The sequence below is a fragment of the Neolamprologus multifasciatus genome, chromosome 1 (genome assembly GCF_963576455.1).
Source record: "Neolamprologus multifasciatus chromosome 1, fNeoMul1.2, whole genome shotgun sequence".
In the NCBI taxonomy this organism is placed as follows: Eukaryota; Metazoa; Chordata; class Actinopteri; order Cichliformes; family Cichlidae; genus Neolamprologus; species Neolamprologus multifasciatus.
The window spans coordinates 1,006,114-1,024,402 of NC_140439.1; the positions used below are offsets into that span (position 1 = coordinate 1,006,114).

Consider the following 18,289-nt stretch of genomic DNA (forward strand, 5'->3'; position numbering starts at 1 on the left):
TATATAGCGCCAAATCACAACAAATGTCGCCTCAAGGCGCTTCATAGATACAGAGAAAAGCCCAACAATCATATGACCCCCTATGAGCAAGCACTTTGGCGACAGTGGGAAGGAAAAACTCCCTTTTAACAGGAAGAAACCTCCGGCAGAACCAGGCTCAGGGAGGGGCGGCCATCTGCTGTGACCGGTTGGGGTGAGAGAAGGAAGACAGGATAAAAGACATGCTGTGGAAGAGAGACAGAGATTAATAACAGATACGATTCAATACAGAGAGGTCTGTTAACACATAGTGAGTGAGAAAGGTGACTGGAAAGGAAAAACTCAATGCATGCTTCAGAGATCACATGAGAACAGGCGTGGTATGGCCGTAAGTGAGAGGCTTCCTCGATAACGGGCTGTAACATGAAGCTTAGCAGAATACTGAATTTCAAACTGTGTTACATTTGCCAATTATAAAAGTTCTTTTATAGTGGTCTTCACTCGCTTACGGCCACACCACCCTTAACACGCCCGATCGTGTCTGATCTCGGAAACTAAGCAGGGTCGGGCCTGGTCAGTACATGGATGGGACACCGCCTGGGAATACCAGGTGCTCGAAGCTTTTGCACTTCCACACACAAACTGCAGAGGGCGCCGCTGCTCACTCAGCAAGGTGAAGGTAACGCTATTATGCAAGACCGCCCCTGCTTAGCTTCAGAGATCAGATGAGAACAGGCTTGGTATGGCCGTAAGTGAGAGGCTTCCTCGATAACGGGCTGTAACATGTGAAGCTTAGCAGAATACTATATTTCAAACTGTGTTACATTTGCCAAGTATAAAAGTTTTTTTATAGCGGTCTTCACTCGTTTACGGCCACACCAGCCTGAACACGCCCGATCTCGGAAGCTTAGCAGGGTCGGGCCTGGTCAGTACTTGGATGGGAGACCGCCTGGGAATACCAGGTGCTGGAAGCTTTTGCACTTCCACACACAAACTGCAGAGGGCGCCGCTGCTCACTCAGCAGGGTGAAGGTGACGCTACTATGCAGGACCGCCCCTGCTTACCTTCAGAGATCAGATGAGAACAGGCGTGGTATGGCCGTAAGTGAGAGGCTTACTCGATAACGGGCTGTAACATGTGAAGCTTAGCAGAATGCTATATTTAAAACTGTGTTACATTTGTCAAGTATAAAAGGTCTTTTATAGCGGTCTTCACTCGCTTACGGCCACACCACCCTTAACACGCCCGATCGCGTCTGATCGCGGAATCTAAGCAGGGTCGGGTCTGGTCAGTACTTGGATGGGAGACCGCCTGGGAATACCAGGTGCTGGAAGCTTTTGCACTTCCACACGCAAACTGCAGAGGGCGCCGCTGCTCACTCAGCAGGGTGAAGGTGACGCTACTATGCAGGACCGCCCGTGCTTAGCTTCAGAGATCAGATGAGAACAGGCGTGGTATGGCCGTAAGTGAGAGGCTTCCTCGATAACGGGCTGAAACATGTGAAGTTCAGCAGAATACTATATTTCAAACTGTGTTACATTTGCCAAGTATAAAAGGTCTTTTATAGCGGTCTTCACTCTCTTACGGCCACACCACCCTTAACACGCCCGATCGCGTCTGTTAGAGGATTTTTAAGTTTAAGACACTTTATTATTCATTATTACTGATATACTAAAGCTAAAAGTGTTTATATTTCTGTTCATGTTAAACCAGTTGCACAACTAATCGCTTGCTCTTTGCAAAAATAACGGAAATTGTTTGCTGTCACATTATCTGACAATAACAGGAAACCGCCGCCCAAGAATAAGAAACGACTTTTTGAGGACATAACGTTCCGAGAAGTCACACCTGCCTGCTTGACTAGATAAGCATGTTACTTCCTGTTCTGTATGCTTCATGCTATGTATAAATAAAGGCAGAGAGCTGCTGCAGGGTGTGAGTCTCCGTTGAGCTCTCGCCCGTGCACGTCAAACTGCTAAAAGTGTCTGAGTGTTATTTCTTCACATCTGACTGCAGAATAAGACGAATAAACTCATAACATTTAATTGGTCCTTCGAGCCGGAGTGGGACGTAAACATTTTTGTATGCTCCCACAGGAAAACTTCATCAACTCCTGACGTCGTGAGAAGCCCGCACTGAAGTCGGTCGACCGCTCCCCTCCAGGAAGGGGATAAAGTCCAGAGGCGTAAATTCGGGCTCTGGCCAGCGTTCTTACAAGTGGTCCACGGCGTTGGGGATTGATGGAGCAGACCTGATCAACTAGAAACAAATCAGGTGAATATTTAACACTCACCCACATATTGCGAAAAATCGAATAAGAGTTGACACTGTTCCTACATGTAAACGCTCGTCCTAAGAGAGGACTGGTAGCTATTATAGGAAGTTCCTACATGTAAACGCTCGTCCTAAGAGAGGACTGGTAGCTATTATAGGAAAATCTAAAAGTAAATGCTCGCCTGAAGGAGGGCTGGTAGCTATTTTAGAGGGAAAGTGTCATAATAAAAACCTTTAAAGCGCGAAATATTTGTCTTTTACTGTTTTGTTGGTGGAATAAGTTGCATTTACAGCACAATAAGGAGGCTGAACTATTCCACCGTATTGTTTACCGTTGGTTGCCCACGTACTGGTGGGACGAGGAAAAGGTTGTGCTTCATCACACAAAATTAACACCGCTTTCAAGGATAGCTTGAAAGTAGAAGGCTGTGTTAATAACCTCCCTCATCCCTCGTGCCAGAGAAAGCACCACGGTTGTGTTTGTATAAAAGTTTGAAGACCTGTAATTCTCAGATACCTAAACATTTCAAACAAATTAGTGACCATGGGTAATCAGCCCACCAAACTCACTGCTGTCGAGCAGTGGCTAGAGAAAAAGTGTCCAGGCGCCGGACAAACTAGTGCATGTAGATGGAGACATCCTAAAAAGACTGTATGTTCCTCGTGGGAGGGAAAATGCAGTCTCTCTGCACTAAATAGTCTAAAAGATGCTCTCCAAGCGGAAATAAATGCTGAAAAGAATCCTAAAAAGAAAATAAAACGTGTAAAACATTTTCAATATTATAAGGCATGGAACGAGGAAGAAAATAGACGTAGCGAAAATAGACAGAAAAAACAAAAGATGAAGGAAGCCGCATCACAAAACTTACAGCCGCCACCTTATGTACCAACACCATCAGCCCCACAGCCACAGCCCAAAAACCCGTTCACTAACCAATCCAACCCCTATGCACAAGCCAGAAGCGCTTTAAACTACATGACAGGGAACCCACAGAAAGAACAGGAAGACATAGGGAAAGACCTGTCAGGCAGGGACATGGGGGGATTCCCTGACCCCCCTGGACCCTCTGGACTGTTTCCAATGATAGCCAGACCTAATCCTAGATACGGACAGCTAACAGGCGGTGCGGACGCGGAGAGAGACAATAACCCATTCCTGTACACTTTTAGAGCATGGTCCCAAACAGACAGACAAAACGTGCTAAAAGACGTCCCACCACTAAATGAAGGCTTTCAACAGTGGAAAGATGCAGTTGAGTTGATTAGGCAACAATGGCTCCTAAATGGTCACAAAATGGTCCAAGTCATACAAGATTTATTGGGTTTAAAAATGGGGACAGTAAAGGGCGATTTCACAGGGACAGATGCCCAAGGGCAACTCCTTGCCGCCTCAGCACCAGAGTTGGAAACCCAATTGAACCAGCTGTACGAGCGGATCAGGGTTCTCCTAGCCCCAAGAGCACATTATGGAAAGATAGGAGAGGTAAAACAAAAAGAAGCCGAGACAGCCTCGGACTTCCTTGACCGGTTACGCCCGGTTTTCAGACAGCATTCAGGACTTGATTATACAGAAGGTCCACAAACACCTTTCCAACAACAGCTAAAGAATGCATTCCTAAATGGTCTCCTTCCCACAGTCAGGGCCCATGTCAAAAAACACTGGGTGACACAAAACACTGGAACCCTAACAGATGCTCTGCAATATGCAGAACATGCAAACAGAGTGTTGAAAAAGAAAGAAAAAGGAGGTGTTTTTACTGTGGATCCTGCAACAGGATTCTGTCACGGTCTGCCGGGGCAAGCCGTGTGGTGATTATTTAGGACCCGGAAGCGGCTGCTCTGGTGCAGGTGAGTATTTATTTACAAAAGTAAATACAACAGAAATGGCATGGGTGAAGCTGTAACAGAAAACCTAAACTGTGCAAACTAACAAAACAAACCAGAACAAAGATGCAGGGAGGTCCGGGGAAAATATACACAGAGAGATGGATGGAGAAACGCAGGGAGACGGAGGGGAAACAACACAGACGAACCAGCAACGACTAAGACAGAAGACACGACTTAAAAACACTCAGAGAACACAGGGAGATTACACACAGGTGGGGGACACAGCTGGGAGTGATAAACGTGACGAGACTAGGGAGGCAAACTGAAAACACTCACATAAGACGCAGCCCTTCACAATAAAACAGGAAACACACACACGCAAAGACACAGACTAGGAAACGTGGACTTAACACAGGAATAGATGGCAGAACAGAATACACTAAACAGGAGGAACAGAACCAAAATCACTAATAGAAAACACAAACAGTCAAAGTGGGACAGTACCCCCCCCTCAAAGGCTGGCACCAGACAGCCCAACAAGAAACAAAACCACCAAAACCGTGCGGAAGGCAACGGCGGCGACTCAGACGAAGGGGGTCCGGGGGCCGACTGCGAGGAAGGCCACGGCGGCGACGTGAAAGCAGTTCAGGGGGCCGACCGTGCAGACGGCAACGGCGGCGACCCAGGTGACGGGGGTCCGGAGGCCGACCGTGCGCAAGGCAACGGCGGCGACTCAGACGAAGTGGGTCCGGGGGCCGGCCGCGAGGAAGGCCACGGCGGCGACGTGGAAGCAGTTCAGGGGGCCGACCGTGCAGACGGCAACGGCGGCGACCCAGGCGACGGGGGTCCGGAGGCCGGCCGCGAGGAAGGCCACGGCGGCGACGTGAAAGCAGTTCAGGGGGCCGACCGTGCGGACGGCAACGGCGGCGACCCAGGTGACGGGGGTGCGGAGGCCGGCCGCGTGGAAGGCAGCGGCGCCGACGTGGTCAGTCAAAGGAAGGACATTTTGCACGACACTGTAAAAACAAAAGCGAGGATCACAGTGACAGACAGAGTATGTGACTAGAGCAAAATACTGAAGATGAACAGAACACAGGAGATGACGCCGAAATCTATAACATAGAACAATTACTCCTAGGATCCGAACATAAACCGACAGTAATTATTCATGTAAACGGCCAACCTATGACCATGCTGTGTGACACTGGAGCATGCAAAACAGTATTAAACAAAAAACCACCAGACCTGAAATTCTCCAGTGACACCCTGATAGTTAAATCAGCATCAGGGCACACCAGCGTTAAACCTTTAACAGAAGGCTTATTGCTACTGCATGTAGACAGTGGACGGAATTGCAAAAACCAATGTATATATGACACATCTTGCCCAGTTAACCTTCTAGGGAGAGATGCACTAGAAAAATTGCAAATCGGCATAATACCAGGACCGGAAGGCATGTCTCTGTTAGTACATGACTTAATAATTGATCAACAAATTGATTTACTCTGCCTTACAGAAACCTGGTTGCAGCAGGATGATTATGTTAGTTTAAATGAATCAACACTCCCGAGTCATTCTAACTACCAGAAATCTCGAAGCACAGGTCGAGGGGGCGGTGTGGCAGCAATTTTTCACACCAGTCTATTAATTAATGAAAGACCAAGACAGACTTTTAATTCATTTGAAAGCCTGATGCTTAACATTGTCCACCCCAGCTGTGAAACTCAGAAACGAGTCTTACTTGTAATCATCTATCGTCCACCTGGGCCTTACACAGAGTTTCTGTCTGATTTCTCAGACTTTATATCTAATTTAGTTCTGAGCTCAGATAAAATAATTATTGTGGGTGATTTTAACATCCATGTTGATGCTAAAAATGACAGCCTCAACATGGCATTTAATCTGTTGTTAGACTCAATTGGTTTCTCTCAAAATGTAAAAGAACCCACCCACCACTTTAATCACACTCTAGATCTTGTTTTAACATATGGCATAGAAACTGAACATTTAACAGTGTTTCCTGAAAACCCTCTCCTGTCTGATCATTTCTTGATAACATTTACATTTACAATAATTGATTATGCAGCAGTGGAGAGTGGACTTTATCAAAGTAGATGTCTTTCTGAAAGCGCTGTAACTAAGTTTAAGAATATAATCCAGCCACTGTTATCATCGTCAATGCCCTGTACCAACATAGAGCAGAGCAGCTATCTGAACGCTACCCCACCAGAGGTCGATTATCTTGTTAATAATTTCACCTCCTCACTACGTACGACTCTGGATACTGTAGCTCCAGTGAAAACTAAGGTCTCTAATCAGAAGTACCTGACCCCGTGGTATAATTCTCAAACACGTACCCTAAAGCAGATGACTCGCAATCTGGAGAGGAAATGGCGTGTCACAAATTTAGAGGATCATCATTTAGCCTGGAGAAATAGTTTGTTGCTTTATAAGAAAGCCCTCCGCAAAGCCAGAACAGCTTACTACTCATCACTGATTGAAGAAAATAAGAACAACCCCAGGTTTCTCTTCAGCACTGTAGCCAGGCTGACAAAAAGTCAGAGCTCTTTTGAGCCAACCATCCCTTTAACGTTAACTAGTGATGACTTCATGAACTTCTTCACAAATAAAATTTTTATCATTAGAGAAAAAATTACCAATAATCATCCCACAGATGTAATATTATCTACAGCTACTCTTAGTACCATTGATGTTAAGTTAGACTCTTTTTCTCCAATCGATCTTTCTGAGTTATCTTCAATAATTACTTCCTCCAAACCATCAACGTGTCTTTTAGATCCCATTCCTACAAAACTGCTCAAAGAAGTCCTGCCATTGATTAATTCTTCGATCTTATATATGATCAACCTATCTCTAATAATCGGCTATGTACCACAGGCCTTCAAGGTGGCTGCAGTTAAACCTTTACTCAAAAAGCCATCTCTAGACCCAGCAGTCTTAGCTAATTATAGGCCAATCTCCAACCTTCCTTTCATATCAAAAATCCTTGAAAGAGTAGTTGTCAAACAGCTAACAGATCATCTGCAGAGGAATGGTTTATTTGAAGAGTTTCAGTCAGGTTTCAGAGTTCATCACAGCACAGAAACAGCTTTAGTGAAGGTTACAAATGATCTTCTTATGGCCTCTGACAGTGGACTCATCTCTGTGCTTGTCCTTCTTGACCTTAGTGCAGCATTCGATACTGTTGACCATAATATCCTGTTAGAGCGATTAGAACATGCTGTAGGTATTACAGGTATTGCACTGCAGTGGTTTGTATCGTATCTATCTAATAGACTCCAATTTGTGCATGTAAATGGAGAGTCCTCTTCACACACTGAGGTTAATTATGGAGTTCCACAGGGTTCAGTGCTAGGACCAATTCTGTTTACATTATACATGCTTCCCCTAGGCAGCATCATTAGAAGACATAGCATACATTTTCACTGCTATGCAGATGACACCCAGCTCTATCTGTCCATGAAGCCAGATAACACACACCAATTAGTTAAACTGCAGGAATGTCTTAAAGACATAAAGTCTTGGATGGCCACTAACTTTTTGCTTCTTAACTCAGATAAAACTGAGGTCATTGTACTCGGCGCTGAAAAGCTTAGAAATATGGTATCTAACCAGATTCTTACTCTGGATGGCATTACCTTGGCCTCCAGTAACACTGTGAGGAACCTTGGAGTCATTTTTGACCAGGATATGTCCTTCAACACACATATTAAACAAATATGTAAGACTGCGTTCTTCCATTTGCGCAACATCTCTAAAATTAGAAATATCCTGTCTCAGAGTGACGCTGAAAAACTAGTTCATGTATTTATTACTTCCAGGCTGGACTACTGCAATTCATTATTATCAGGATGTCCAAAAAACTCACTGAAAAAACTTCAGCTAATCCAAAATGCTGCAGCAAGAGTACTGACAGGGACTAGAAAGAGAGAGCATATTTCTCTTGTTTTGGCTTCCCTTCATTGGCTTCCTGTTAAATCCAGAATTGAATTCAAAATCCTGCTCCTCACATACAAGGTCTTAAATAATCAGGCCCCATCGTATCTTAATGACCTTGTAGTACCATATCACCCTATTAGAGCACTTCGCTCCCGCTCTGCAGGCCTACTTGTTGTTCCTAGAGTATTTAAAAGTAGAATGGGAGGGAGAGCCTTCAGTTTTCAGGCCCCTCTTCTGTGGAACCAGCTTCCAGTATGGATTCGGGAGACAGACACTATCTCTACTTTTAAGATTAGGCTTAAAACTTTCCTTTTTGCTAAAACATATAGTTAGGGCTGGACCAGGTGACCCTGAATCCTCCCTTAGTTATGCTGCAATAGATGTAGGCTGCCGGGGGATTCCCATGATGCATTGAGTTTTTCCTTTCCAGTCACCTTTCTCGCTCTCTATGTATTAACAGACCTCTCTGTGTTGAATCATATCTGTTATTAACCTCTGTCTCTCTTCCACAGCATGTCTTTTATCCTGTCTTCCTTCTCTCACCCCAACCGGTCGCAGCAGATGGCCGCCCCTCCCTGAGCCTGGTTCTGCCGGAGGTTTCTTCCTGTTAAAAGGGAGTTTTTCCTTCCCACTGTCGCCAAAGTGCTTGCTCATAGGGGGTCATATGATTGTTGGGTTTTTCTCTGTATCTATGAAGCGCCTTGAGGCGACTTTTGTTGTGATTTGGCGCTATATAAATAAAATTGAATTGAATTGAATTGTATGCTAAACTAATGTTGAATAAAGGGCAGGACATACAGTGGGGCAAAAAAGTATTTAGTCAGCCACCGATTGTGCAAGTTCCCCCACTTAAAATGATGACAGAGGTCAGTAATTTGCACCAGAGGTATACTTCAACTGTGAGAGACAGAATGTGAAAAAAAAAATCCATGAATTCACATGGTAGGATTTGTAAAGAATTTATTCGTAAATCAGGGTGGAAAATAAGTATTTGGTCAGTAACAAAAATACAACTCAATACTTTGTAACATAACCTTTGTTGGCAATAACAGAGGTCAAACGTTTACTATAGGTCTTTACCAGGTTTGCACACACAGTAGCTGGTATTTTGGCCCATTCCTCCATGCAGATCTTCTCAAGAGCAGTGATGTTTTGGGGCTGTCGCCGAGCAACACGGACTTTCAACTCCCGCCACAGATTTTCTATGGGGTTGAGGTCTGGAGACTGGCTAGGCCACTCCAGGACTTTCAAATGCTTCTTACGGAGCCACTCCTTTGTTGCCCGGGCGGTGTGTTTTGGATCATTGTCATGTTGGAAGACCCAGCCTCGTTTCATCTTCAAAGTTCTCACTGATGGAAGGAGGTTTTGGCTCAAAATCTCACGATACTTGGCCCCATTCATTCTGTCCTTAACACGGATCAGTCGTCCTGTCCCCTTGGCAGAAAAACAGCCCCATAGCATGATGTTTCCACCCCCATGCTTCACAGTAGGTATGGTGTTCTTGGGATGCAACTCAGTATTCTTCTTCCTCCAAACACGACGAGTTGAGTTTATACCAAAAAGTTCTACTTTGGTTTCATCTGACCACATGACATTCTCCCAATCCTCTGCTGTATCATCCATGTGCTCTCTGGCAAACTTCAGACGGGCCTGGACATGCACTGGCTTCAGCAGCGGAACACGTCTGGCACTGCGGGATTTGATTCCCTGCCGTTGTAGTGTGTTACTGATGGTGACCTTTGTTACTTTGGTCCCAGCTCTCTGCAGGTCATTCACCAGGTCCCCCCGTGTGGTTCTGGGATCTTTGCTCACCGTTCTCATGATCATTTTGACCCCACGGGATGAGATCTTGCGTGGAGCCCCAGATCGAGGGAGATTATCAGTGGTCTTGTATGTCTTCCATTTTCTGATGATTGCTCCCACAGTTGATTTTTTCACACCAAGCTGCTTGCCTATTGTAGATTCACTCTTCCCAGTCTGGTGCAGGTCTACAATTCTTTTCCTGGTGTCCTTCGAAAGCCCTTTGGTCTTGGCCATGGCGGAGTTTGGAGTCTGACTGGTTGAGGCTGTGGACAGGTGTCTTTTATACAGATGATGAGGTCAAACAGGTGCCATTCATACAGGTAACGAGTGGGGGACAGAAAAGCTTCTTACAGAAGACGTTACAGGTCTGTGAGAGCCAGGGATTTTCCTTGTTTGAGGTGACCAAATACTTATTTTCCACCCTGATTTACGAATAAATTCTTTACAAATCCTACCATGTGAATTCATGGATTTTTTTTTCACATCCTGTCTCTCACAGTTGAAGTGTACCTCTGGTGCAAATTACTGACCTCTGTCATCATTTTAAGTGGGGGAACTTGCACAATCGGTGGCTGACTAAATACTTTTTTGCCCCACTGTAACTGACTATTAGATTAATGTGTGTGCAGGAGAGGGAGAACCTCACTATTTCTGGACATTAGACCTGCCTCCTCTAGAACCATTACAACACATAGCGAATCGCTACCTCCAAACCCACTCAACGCAACTAGACTTTACTGAATATCATAACACGTTGAGGTTCAAACAGAGCCCAGGTCCTGACCCCGTGTATGACCAACAAGTGCATAAACTAGGCCCACAAATGCTCACATTGCAGCACCTATATGTCACACAAAGTGGTAATGCAGTCTGCTCTGTACTTCAGCCAGAAACAGTGCAACACGTAAACAGGATGCCAAAACCACATGTATCAATAGCACACAATGACAGCACTGAGTGGAAAGATTTAGGCCACGTTCTCGCTCAAGTTGAAAGGGACAGATATGAGAAAACTGAAGAAACACATGAGGGATGGCTTCAAGGCCATAGAATGGGATGCATGAGATACACATTAGGGTGGGTGCTCACAACACACCCAGCCACCCACATGCTTGACAGCGCAGATGTACACATGCAGGAAGAAAGCGAGTACTGACGTGCACTCACTTTAGAACAACACCCAGAGCTACAACACTTACCCACAACACTGTGGTCTGCAGGTTCAACAGATGTAGGATTAATTAAAGGAGCAGATCCCGTTGTAGTAAAAACTACCACAACTCACAGGCCAGTAAAGCCACAATATCCCCTTACAACAGAAGCCAAAGCAGGGATCAGACCAGTAATTGCAGATATGGAAAAGGCAGGCATCTTAATGAAAACAACTACAGTGACATGTAATACGCCTATTTTTCCAGTGAAAAAAGCAAATACCGGGAAATACCGCCTAGTACATGACCTAAGAGCAATAAATGAAATAACAGAGCAGATCCCACCCGTGGTAGCAAACCCACACACAATTCTGAATCAAGTGACACCGAAGGAACAATGGTTTTCAGTTATAGATCTATCAAACCCATTCTTCTCTGTACCATTACACTCTGACTCACAAAACCTGTTCGGGTTCACTTTTGACGGTCAGAAGTACACATACACAAGGCTACCACAGGGCTTCCAGAACAGCCCCACCCTGTATGCAGAAGCATTAAAGAAATCTATGTCACTGTACGCACTCCCAGCTCCTGGGCAGTTTCTCTTGTATGTTGATGACATACTTATCACAGGGAACACACAAGCAGACTGTAAAGCGAACACAATGACAGTGCTACGTCATTTAGCTGAGCAGGGCCACAAAGTTTCACAACACAAATTACAACTGTGGAGCTCAGAGGTCACATACCTCGGACACAAACTCACAGGGGAAGGAAAGACACTGTTAGACAGCAGAAAACTAGCAGTACAAAATGCTCCAAAGCCACTCACGAAACAACAAGTGATGAGTTATTTAGGTCTCTGCAACTTCTGCAGATGTTGGATACCCGAATACGCCAAACTAGCTCAACCTTTACAAAACCTAATCTATGGAAAAAAACCTAGCACTGAAAGATAAAATAGAATGGACACCAGAAGCAGAAAAAGCGTTTAACGACCTAAAACTTGCATTGCAAACACGTACAGTTTTAGCATTACCAGATTATGACAAGCCTTTCCACTTGCATGTAGACCGAGGCGCAGGCTACATGAAGGCCGTTCTAACACAAGCCTTCGGGGACAAACAACGCCCACTTGCATTTTACTCGTGTAAGTTAGACTCAGTTGCATCAGGATTACCTTCATGTGTGCAGGCCTGTGCAGCTGCAGCAGAGGCAGTTAAGAAGTCCGCTGACATTGTTTCTAGGACACACATTAATTATCAAAGTCCCCCATGCTGTAACCTCCATCTTACTGCAAGCAAACTTGTCATATCTGACACACGCAAGACAGCTTTCCTACGTAGGAATTCTACTCTCACAGTCACACATCACCATCGAGAAATGCGGACAATTGAATCCAAGCACACTTCTACCCACCGAACAGGACGGTGAAACACACTGCTGTATGCAAAAACTAGATGAGGAAACGAAACCACGTGCTGACATTCACAGCACACCACAAGCTGGTTTCACTGACATTTTTGTAGATGGCTCAGCATCCAAAAATAGCTTTGGCCGAAACTGTGTTGGTTATGCAGTAACCACAGTAGATACAGTATTAGAAGCGCAACCTTTAACTTCCTCAAACTCTGCACAAAGTGCAGAACTTACAGCTGTTGTGCGAGCATGTCAGTTGCATGAAGGAAAGAGCATCAACATACACACCGACAGTCAGTATGTCTTTGCGGCTGTACATCATTTTGCAAAAATCTGGCAGAATAGAGGTATGGTTACTTCTACCGGTAACCCTGTGCAACACGGAAATCTTTTAAAACAACTATTGGAAGTGATAACACTGCCAAAACAGTTGGCATTGTGCAAATGTGCTGCACACCAAAAAGATAACTCAGAGATTACTAAAGGCAATAACTTTGCAGACCAAGTCGCAAAAAAGGCAGCACATCAACCTATACACACTTTAATGTCTGAAACCTCAAAATTAATACCACTTGATGTACTAAAAAATGAACAAAAAGCCGCATCTATTGCAGAACAGAAGAAATGGCTAAAATGCGGTGCACAACTACAAAATGACGTAATGACGTGTAATGGCAAACCAATACTACCAAAATCCCTACACAAAACAGCAGCATTAGTGACACACGGCTCAACGCATGTGTCAAAGAGGGGAATGGTAGATATTCTCTCTAAACACTTCTACACTCAAAATTTCGAAAATTCAGCAAAGGAATTTATCAGAACATGCATGATTTGCCAAAAACACAATGCACAGGGAAACCTCAGACCAAAAAGAGGTCATTTTCCCACACCACCTCACCCATTCCATACAATCCACATGGATTTTATTGAACTTAACGAATGCCAAGGATCAAGATATGCTCTAGTAATTATAGATGTATTTTCCAAATGGTCAGAAATCTATCCAGTAAAAAGAGCAGATGCAATTTCAGTAGCAAAGTGCTTATGCAATCATTTCATCCCCACATACGGCATTCCCAGTCTGATAAGGTCAGACAATGGAACACATTTTGTTAATGACATAATCAGCAAAGTCTCTGAAGCTCTAGGATTTAGCATCAAACATCACTGTGCATACCATCCACAAAGTGCCGGACTAGTGGAAAGAACTAACGGCACGATAAAACAGAGATTAAGAAAATGCATGGAAGAAACAGGAAGGCCATGGCCCGAGTGCGTAGGCCTAGTAAAAATGTTGATGAGATTAACACAAAATTCTCAGAAACTCACACCTTTTGAAATCATCCATGGTAGACCATTCCCATTACCAATCACAAGTGAGCCCATTGACAAGTCAATAAGGGAAACTACCCTAGCTGAATGGATGACTAAACTGCTTGAAAATAAAGAGATTGTGCTAAACAACCAACTGCCGAGTGATATCTCTTCAGTGTCTTGCAGGTTAAAACCAGGTGATTGGATCCTGATCAAAGTACTCCAGAGAAAGAATTGGAGTTCACCAAGGTGGGAGGGTCCTTACCAAGTCCTACTCACCACACCAACTGCCTGCAAAATAGCAGAAAGACCATCCTGGATCCATCAAAGCCACTGTAAAAAAGTGAGTGACAATCCAAACGCTTAGACGCCAACTCCCCTAGCTTCTAGGTGATCTATTGGTGAAGGGAGGGCCGATTGGGTATATCCCGCCCTTTTTCTTCTCGCCAATAGTCTACTCACCAGAGGTCTAGGTGTGTCTGGTCATCATGAAGACACTCGTCCTCCTAGTGGCCGGCATTGCATTCCTGGTGAGCCTACTAACACTCACCTGGATGAGAGGAGGTGAACAACACCACCTGCAAAAAAGATGGACACATGACAATTCGCACCTGCGCGACCTGAATCAAGACCATAACCACCCATGGATGAACAACGCGTGGTATAGGTATGTGCACGACAGAACACGTGCCGACAACAGCACAGAGTGCTATGTGTGTTCACACCTGCCAACCACAGCCATACACGCGACAATATATGGAATACCACCTACAACAGAGGAAACCATGTGCATATTCAACAAAGCAATAACTGGCAACTGCTCACACCGAGACTTAATGGCGACAGGACTAGCCCTAAAGGGTCAAAGCACAAAAAAGGAAGACCTAATCCCATGGTGTAATGACACAGACGTCAAACGTGTCACGAAACCAATTTCACAGCGGTGGGTCCTCATCGAACAAGCAACCCTTTGTGCCTACAACTTGACAAACTGGAACTACACATGTGATGAAAAGCATTGGGTAAATGTCAACGCCAGTAACACCAAAAGCAGATCGTCCGCCATAATCCTACCACCTGACATCCAGTATCCAATATGTTTCAACTTCACGGACGGAAGCAGAAAAATCGGACGCAACCGTAACTGCACACAAACCCTTGACATGACCCAATCCACAGGAACACTCACCTTCAAAAATGGAACTTTCTGGGTCCAGGGAGCCGCTTGGGCCTGCGGGCCTAAAACCTACTTTATGCTCCCACCAAACTCCACCGGTCTGTGTACACCAGTACTGATTTCAGACCACACCTTCAAGATAACAGCAGACACACACTCAGGCACAGCAAGGAAGAAGCGTGAAGCTGTTGAAGTGTCACCACATGATGCAATTTACGGATCAGACGTGCCTAAGAACTTCAAATTATGGACCACCGGTCAAAAAGTTCTCCACTCCCTGTTCCCTTGGGTGGGAACTGGAAAAAACATGCTCAGGATCGAGACGCTTGACTACCGATTTGGACTGTTCCTAAATGCCTCCATGAAAATCAACAAAGCACAAAATGAAGAGATCGACGCCATACGTATTACTGTAATGCAACACAGGGTCGCACTGGACATGATTTTAGCTGAAAAAGGAGGATTGTGTGTATTGTTCAACACAACGTGCTGTACATATATTCCAGACAACGTGCACTCACAAAACATGACCGACGCATTGAACACACTCAGAAAATTAAGAGACGCTCAGCAACAAGACTATGTCTCAACCACAGAAGATTGGCTCACATGGCTGTTAAGTGGTTCTTGGAAGTCCCTATTAATTAAAGGACTTGTTTTTGTTGGAATCTTACTTTTGCTATTATGCGTCTTTACAACATGTGTGATACCCTGTTTAAAGAAAATGGTGTCAAGGATGGTGCTGATTTCAATCAGCGCCTATGTAACACTGCCTCAAATGGAAGATGAGTTGTATGGTGATGTTGAAGTTTAATTAAAACCCAAGGCTGTTAAATGACGTTCAAACCAAAAATGCTTAGACAAGAGTTTATGAATTGAACCCATAGCAGTATAGTCGTTACAGAAATTTAAACAACAGGAGGGAATGTTAGAGGACTTTTAAGTTTAAGACATTTTATTATTCATTATTACTGATATACTAAAGCTAAAAGTGTTTATATTTCTGTTCATGTTAAACCAGTTGCACAACTAATCGCTTGCTCTTTGCAAAAATAACGGAAATTGTTTGCTGTCACATTATCTGACAATAACAGGAAACCGCCGCCCAAGAATAAGAAACGACTTTTTGAGGACATAACGTTCCGAGAAGTCACACCTGCCTGCTTGACTAGATAAGCATGTTACTTCTTGTTCTGTATGCTTCATGCTATGTATAAATAAAGGCAGAGAGCTGCTGCAGGGTGTGAGTCTCCGTTGAGCTCTCGCCCGTGCACGTCAAACTGCTAAAAGTGTCTGAGTGTTATTTCTTCACATCTGACTGCAGAATAAGACGAATAAACTCGTAACAGCGTCTGATCTTGGAAGTTAAGCATGGTTGTGTCTGGTCAGTACTTGGATGGGAGACTGCCTGGGAATACAAGATGCAGGAAGCTTTTGCACTTCCACACGCAAACTGCAGAGGGCGCCGCTGCTCACTCAGCAAGGTGAAGGCGGCTACTATGCAGGATCGCCCCTGCTTAGCTTCAGAGATCAGATGAGAACAGGCGTGGTATGGCCGTAAGTGAGAGGCTTCCTCGATAACGGGCTGTAACATGTGAAGCTTAGCAAAATACTATATTTTAAACTGTGTTACATTTGCCAAGTATGAAAGGTCTTTTATAACGGTCTTCACTTGCTTACGGCCACACCACCCTGAACACGCCTGATCGCGTCTGATCGTGGAATCTAAGCAGGGTCGGGCCTGGTCAGTACTTGAATGGGAGACCGCCTGGGAATACCAGGTGGTGGAAGCTTTTGCACTTCCACACGCAAACTGCAGAGGGCGCAGCTGCTCACTCAGCAAGGTGAAGGTGACGCTATTATGTAAGATTGCCCCTGCTTAGCTTCAGAGATCAGATGAGAACAGGCGTGGTATGGCCGTAAGTGAGAGGCTTCTTCGATAACGGGCTGTAACATGTGAAGCTTAGCACAATACTATAAACTGTGTTACATTTACCAAGTATAAAAGGTCTTTTATAGCGGTCTTCACTCGCTTACGCCACACCACCCTGAACACGCCCAATCGCGTCTGATCTCGGAAGCTAAGCTGGATCGGGCCTGGTCAGTACTTGAATGGGAGACCGCATGGGAATACCAGGTGCTGGAAGCTTTTGCACTTCCACACGCAAACTTCAGAGGGTGCCGCTGCTCACTCAGTGGAGGCAGCTTCAGGAAAAGCTTCATGACAACACTTCTGATTGCATTTCGCTTCTGTGCAAAACAAAACAAAAAAACCACAACAACGAAATATTTAGGAAATACACGAACTTAAAGAGTGCCTCAAATCCGTTTCAATATTTAAACTGTCATTGGTGTGTTGAAGTGCAAAAGCTTACGGCACCTGGTATTCCCAGGCGGTCTCCCATCCAAGTACTGACCAGGCCCGACCCTGCTTAGCTTCCGAGATCAGATGAGAACAGGCGTGGTATTGTAACCAATACGTCTACTCACAAGAGTGAAGCAATATGGATAACAGCAGAGGACAATTTATTTAGGGTCTGATGGCAATATACCATCGGTGTCCAGCACTTTAAAGGATTGATGGACTGGAGCACATCTGTCCTTAACATACCCTCTTAAACATCAGCTTGACACTGATACATCAAAGGAAACTTAACAGACTTTCTGTGCAAATGTTTCAACCTGAACAACTTAAAACTTCTCTGGGATACAATGTAAACAAAGACAAGAAGAAGAAAAAATATTTCCATCAATAGTCACTTCTCCTAACCAGGAGACAAGTGAATATATTATGTAAAGAGTCTTTTTTCTCAGTCCTGGGGTTGTAACACCACAACCTCCTCCGTCCGTAATCAGAGAGTGTCTATTTGACAATAACCAAAATGTCTTTGGATAGTCTTTGTGAATGCAAAAAGAAAAAAATAAACAATGGTGTTAGCTGGCCAGCAAAATAAAGAGAGTGTATGGCACTGAGTGCGGGCGTGTGTGTGAGTACTTCAGTCCAAATAATCGAGGTCCAGATGGATGAATGGATGGCAGCCGCCGGTCCTTTAATGGCACCAGCGAGACAGCACAGTAGTACGGCAGCACAGCAGTAAGGCGTCTGGCAGGAGAACGAACAATAGTCTTTTTTTAAGGCTACTGCAGAAGGAGATATTCCCCGCTAGCTCACCCAAGCTTGCTCTCTAGCACAGCTACAAGCCACGTGAGCTCATAACCCCACGGTGACATACGAACTTGGCTACCAACGTCCGCTTAGCATGGCGGCTAAATGTCGAGCTTTCTAGCTTATCCCCGATTAGCGATTAGCACCTTAATAACCATTACTACTCATCACATCATAGCAAACACATGATAACACATGGAATAGTATAATATACAT

At 44.7% G+C, this 18,289-nt stretch overlaps 1 protein-coding gene and 5 pseudogenes across 1 annotated transcript; all 6 read left to right on the forward strand.

The window, feature by feature from the left end:
- Positions 1-482: 482 nt before the first annotated feature.
- Positions 483-601, forward strand: LOC146525066 (5S ribosomal RNA; annotated as a pseudogene).
- Positions 602-844: 243 nt separating this feature from the next.
- On the forward strand, positions 845-953 carry LOC146525067 (5S ribosomal RNA; annotated as a pseudogene).
- A 243-nt stretch (positions 954-1,196) lies between these two features.
- On the forward strand, positions 1,197-1,315 carry LOC146525068 (5S ribosomal RNA; annotated as a pseudogene).
- A 9,270-nt stretch (positions 1,316-10,585) lies between these two features.
- On the forward strand, positions 10,586-16,468 carry LOC146525069 (uncharacterized). Its single transcript, XM_085160318.1, has 2 exons — positions 10,586-15,522; positions 16,297-16,468. The coding sequence occupies exons 1-2, from the start codon at positions 14,219-14,221 to the stop codon at positions 16,466-16,468; spliced, it is 1,476 nt and encodes a 491-aa protein (XP_085016444.1). The 5' UTR covers positions 10,586-14,218.
- Positions 16,469-16,581: 113 nt separating this feature from the next.
- On the forward strand, positions 16,582-16,700 carry LOC146525070 (5S ribosomal RNA; annotated as a pseudogene).
- A 238-nt stretch (positions 16,701-16,938) lies between these two features.
- LOC146525071 (5S ribosomal RNA) lies at positions 16,939-17,056 on the forward strand (annotated as a pseudogene).
- Positions 17,057-18,289: the final 1,233 nt, after the last annotated feature.